This window comes from Triticum aestivum, chromosome 6D (assembly GCF_018294505.1).
Source record: "Triticum aestivum cultivar Chinese Spring chromosome 6D, IWGSC CS RefSeq v2.1, whole genome shotgun sequence".
In the NCBI taxonomy this organism is placed as follows: Eukaryota; Viridiplantae; Streptophyta; class Magnoliopsida; order Poales; family Poaceae; genus Triticum; species Triticum aestivum.
In genome coordinates, this window is record NC_057811.1 from 68,108,437 (window position 1) to 68,112,957 (window position 4,521).

Here is a 4,521-nt window from a genome sequence, read left to right on the forward strand (position 1 = left end):
GTAGGTTGTTTTTGAGAACACCTTTTCAAAAAAGCATCGGTATTGCAAGTTTAGTATTTTTTCTAGTTGGTAGGCCACATTTGATGATGTGACGCGGAGGTCTCCCATTTTTTTGATTTTTTTGAATTTTTTACGGTGTTTTCAAAAACCGGCCGATTTCGTCGCGGCGGCCGTCCGTGGCTAGGGTTTGAGTCGTGCCAATCTGTTGTCGATTCTGTGATGAAATGCCTACTTGTGAAGCTAAAAGGGATTTTTAGCGAAAATAACGGGCAAGCTATGGAGGACCCGCAGTTCAAATTCCAGCCGGTTCCAGCTGAATCGGCTGAAGGTTGTTTGAATGGCCGGGAGTAGCTACAAGGGTCGAAAAAGCATGGTTTTTGGCGACCGTTCGTAAAATAGGGTCTACTTTGAGATAGACATGGAATGGCGCCGTGGGGGGTGACCCTCCTTGTAGCCGCTTCACGAAAAACGCATGTTTTTAGCATTCAGAAAATGAAAAATGTTTTTTTTGTGAAACAAGTTGGAACCTAGCTTTGGAAACATTGTTTGCCATCATAAGACGGAGGCATGCGCCAAATTTGGCCATATTATCACAAACTATTCAATGAATGCGGCCATATCATTGCTAGTTAGGCTTGAAAGCCATGAATCTTCGTTCATGGTAGGTTGTTTTTGAGAACACCTTTTCAAAAAAACATCGGTATTGCAAGTTTAGTATTTTTGCTATTTGGTAGGCCACATTTGATGATGTGACGCGGAGGTCTCCCATTTTTTGATTTTTTTTGAATTTTTTACGGTGTTTTCAAAAACCGGCCGATTTCGTTGCGGCGGTCGTCCGTGGCTAGGGTTTGAGTCATGTTTTTAGCATTCAAAAAATGAAACTTATATTGTTTCATACATGAGCATGCACAAAAACCCATAATTTTATCTTTCATCCATGAGCATGCATAAAAAATTTCAATTCCCATCAATTACCAAACTGAATATTCATAGTTAAGAAACTGACATGTTTAGATGACACTGTCCTACAGCATCCATGAGCAGGCACAAAATTAAACCTGACATACTTAACATTGACATGTTCAGATTACACTAACAAGCTTAAATCTAACATGCTTAACATTGCCACTTCATTTCTTAACATCTTCACTCCTCCTTCTTCTCCTTCATCAACCTGATGCGCTCAGAGTGGCGAATCCCAATGTGGATATACTCCTCTACCACAATTGGCATGGTCCTGTCGCCAAGCTGTGGGATTGCAGGCGCCACCACCATCACGAGGTCATTGTCAGGCACCACCATTGCGAGGTCATCATTAGGCACCACAATCGCGAGGTCGTCGTCAGCCACCATAGCAAGGTCGTCGTCCGGCACCACCATAGCAGGGTCGTCGTCAGCCACCACCATAGCATGGTCATCATCCGGCACCACCATAGTAGGGTCGTCGTCAGCCAGAATAGGCTGCTCCTCGTCATCCCCGCTCTGCTCCTCGTCATCCCCGTTGCTGCTCCCATTGCCTGGCCAAATGCAACAAAGTGTGAACATGGTGTTGTCGTCGTGCTGGTAGAGGAAGCCAAAAGGACAGGAAGAAGAGAGGCAGCGAGCTTACTGGCATCGTGGTCGTGTTGGTAGTACATGCGGCACATGGTGTTGTCGAACATCTTCACGGTGAACATGGCGTCGCCGTCATAGCGGAAGACAAGGAAGTGCCCGAGCTGTAGCTCATGGGCCCGGGCGAAATGATCCCAGTCGGGCCCTAGGTACATGTGGCCTTCGCCATCGAACACCACCAACACGTCCCACAGCCTGCGAAGCCCGCTACCGGTCTCCCGCAGCTTCACTTTGTGGGGCTCACGGCCGGCGAGCATCTTCGCAAACTTGTCAGGCAGCCTCTGCAGCGAGGGTCAAGCAGTGGTTAATTGTGCTAATCAAGCACTAGACAGCAGAGTGATGATAATTAAACAGATGAGTGTTGATAAATATACCTGCCTACTGCAAGATTTCTCAATTACGATCTCGAAGAACTCCAAACCTTCCAAGCCAGCCATCTCACTTCTCTGAAAAGCAACATTGTAATTAAACAGCAAGTTACCATAAACAGGACTGGACATAAATAGGAAACAAGCACTTCAAAAAAGTAGAATATTTACTAGATGTGTTTGCCAGGGCCTCAATTTGGAATACTACTATAAATGGCAATGGCCTCAATTTGCTCCTACTATATCTTGGCAAAGGGGCAATCATCATCAGCAACAAGAATAACAACATCATGTGCACCCATCAACATCAACAACACCCATAAGGTAACCACAACAAAAATAACAACAGCAACATCATCAGGTGACCACCAACAGCAACAACACTAAAATCTACTACAAACGGACCAGAACACAGCTAGAACCATATCTACTATAAATGGACATTGTTACATATCTATAAATGAACATATCTGAACATTGGCATAAATGACAGAAAATATCCCTATCTAAACCCATCCATATTTGAACATTGGCATAAACATATCTGAACATATCTATAAATCTACTATAAATGGCAGAAAAGGTATTAAGGCACAAATTTCTTTACAGAGGGAGTACAACCTACTGCATCAAACCTAACCATAAATATCAACATTTCTTCATGGCAAGTCAAAACCACACTCATTTCTACTTTTCAGCACTACATGTATATTTATGTCACAATCCAAAGAGGAAGGCCAGCATTAGGCATTGCCTTGCAAGCTACATTGAGGCAAACAAGGTTGATTTCATCATCAAATCTGTCACTGAGCTTTCCTGATACTTTAATTAAACACAACCTAGTGCATCTAACCCCAACCAAAAATAATAAAAAATCCTCATGGCAAGTAGAGCCTACACTCCACTAGTACAGTACTACATGGAAACCAAGCTAGGCGCCCAAAATTAAGATCAGAAACACCAATTAGCTACTCCATCTCGTACTAAAAAAATGTATCAAATATCCCATATCAGAAAAGTTCAGTACAAAGTTGTACTAAACCAGTGACAATTAAGATGGATTAGAGGGAGTATCAAATTTGAACAGAGGAAGGTGTCGGCGGATTCATATCCATAATTTGAACCATAATCCTTAACTGAATAAATTCCCACTAATCAAACCCTAATCTAATCCAACCCTAATCTAATCTAATGCAGTCCTAATCAAACCCTAACCAAATCAAACCCTAATCTAATCCAATCGCTATCTAATCTAATCCAATCTAGGCGGGGGCAAGAACCCTAATCAAACTAGTAGCAGAAAACTAAGTTAAGAGGAAGGAGAGAGAGAGAGGAAGGATTCATACCTCATGAGAGAGAGGAAGGAGTCGGCGACGGAGGGAGAGGAAGGAGTCGGTGGCAGTGGGAGGCTGTCGCCATCGATGGAGGAGAAGGGGATGCGGCGGAGAGGAGGAGTGGGTCGAGTGGAGAATGGAGAGGAGGAGCGGGTCGAGTGGAGAGGAGGAGTGGGGAAAAGAGTGGGTCCACTTGTCAGCAAGTTCTGTTTTTGCTACGTGACTGGTTTGGTATATTGAAACGGGTGGGCATAGATTACAAAACCAACAGCCTCTTCCTAGCCCAGTGGTACAAGCACAGCGAAATAAGCGCCAGATCGTGGGTTCGAGCCCTCGCTCGCGCATATTTTTTGGTAGCTTGGGTAGAGTAGCAAAATGGCCCACTTGTCAGTGAGTGGGTCGAGTGGCCCACTTGTCAGCGAGGTGTGTGTTTGATACCTGACTAGTTTGATGATTTTAAAAGAGATGGCATAGAGGAGAAGACCAGTATCCTCTTCCTAGCCCACTGGTACAACTCTAAAAACTATATGATCAGTCCAAAATATTCAGACATCATCATTTTGCACCAAAACAACATCCCTCCATCACATGATTTTTTACCAACAACAACATCTTCATCATCACAACAAAAAACAACATCACTATTTTGCACCAACATCTCAATTCAGTTCAAAAAAACTTCAGGATCATTACAACATCATTTTGCATTACAACTTCAGGATCATCACAACCAACACTTCTGACCAAAACTAAGAAAATGGCACCAAAACTACATCACTAGAGCTACTATGCATTTTGCCTCTCCATCACTAGAGCCATCATGATCACCAAAACTACATGATTTTCCCTGAAACATCATGATCAACCATCATCTACCTCTCCATCACTACAACCATCAGTCTCATGCATTTTGCTACCTGGAGAAAATTGCAGTACAAAAACTACATCAGGAACATGTAGTAATAGCATTAGCTCACCAAGGAGACCAAATTTACCTTTGCTACTCATCGTCGTCGATACGAAAACAAGGAACTCTATGCCCACTCCTATTTTCCTCATCATCACTACAATATTGCAGCATAGTATGATCAGTCCTGTTTTCCTCATCCTCGCTCTCATGTCCATCTGCTACCACCTTTCTTCTTTTCTTGATGCCTTCAACTGTTGTAGCATCAACGATCACACGTTCCCGGTCCCTTCGCACTCTG

At 43.4% G+C, this 4,521-nt stretch overlaps 1 protein-coding gene across 1 annotated transcript; it reads right to left on the reverse strand.

Annotated features, from left to right (window-relative positions):
- Nucleotides 1-1,054: 1,054 nt before the first annotated feature.
- LOC123141291 (B3 domain-containing protein Os03g0212300-like) lies at nucleotides 1,055-3,461 on the reverse strand. The gene is made up of 4 exons (XM_044560468.1): nucleotides 3,326-3,461; nucleotides 1,986-2,057; nucleotides 1,610-1,892; nucleotides 1,055-1,517 (listed from the first exon to the last, which is right to left on the reverse strand). Exons 2-4 carry the CDS (start codon nucleotides 2,046-2,048, stop codon nucleotides 1,147-1,149), a joined length of 717 nt encoding a protein of 238 aa, XP_044416403.1. The 5' UTR covers nucleotides 2,049-2,057; nucleotides 3,326-3,461; the 3' UTR covers nucleotides 1,055-1,146.
- Nucleotides 3,462-4,521: the final 1,060 nt, after the last annotated feature.

What these genes read in the sequence shown, in the direction of transcription:
- LOC123141291 (XM_044560468.1), bottom strand. Translation starts at nt 2,048, where the DNA reads ATGGCTGGCTTGGAAGGTTTGGAGTTCTTCGAGATCGTAATTGAGAAA. An exon ending in AGAAATCTTGCAGTAGGCAG is followed by an intron (nt 1,893 to 1,985) that starts GTATATTTATCA and finishes CCCTCGCTGCAG; the next exon opens with AGGCTGCCTGACAAGTTTGC. An exon ending in CCAACACGACCACGATGCCA is followed by an intron (nt 1,518 to 1,609) that starts GTAAGCTCGCTG and finishes GCATTTGGCCAG; the next exon opens with GCAATGGGAGCAGCAACGGG.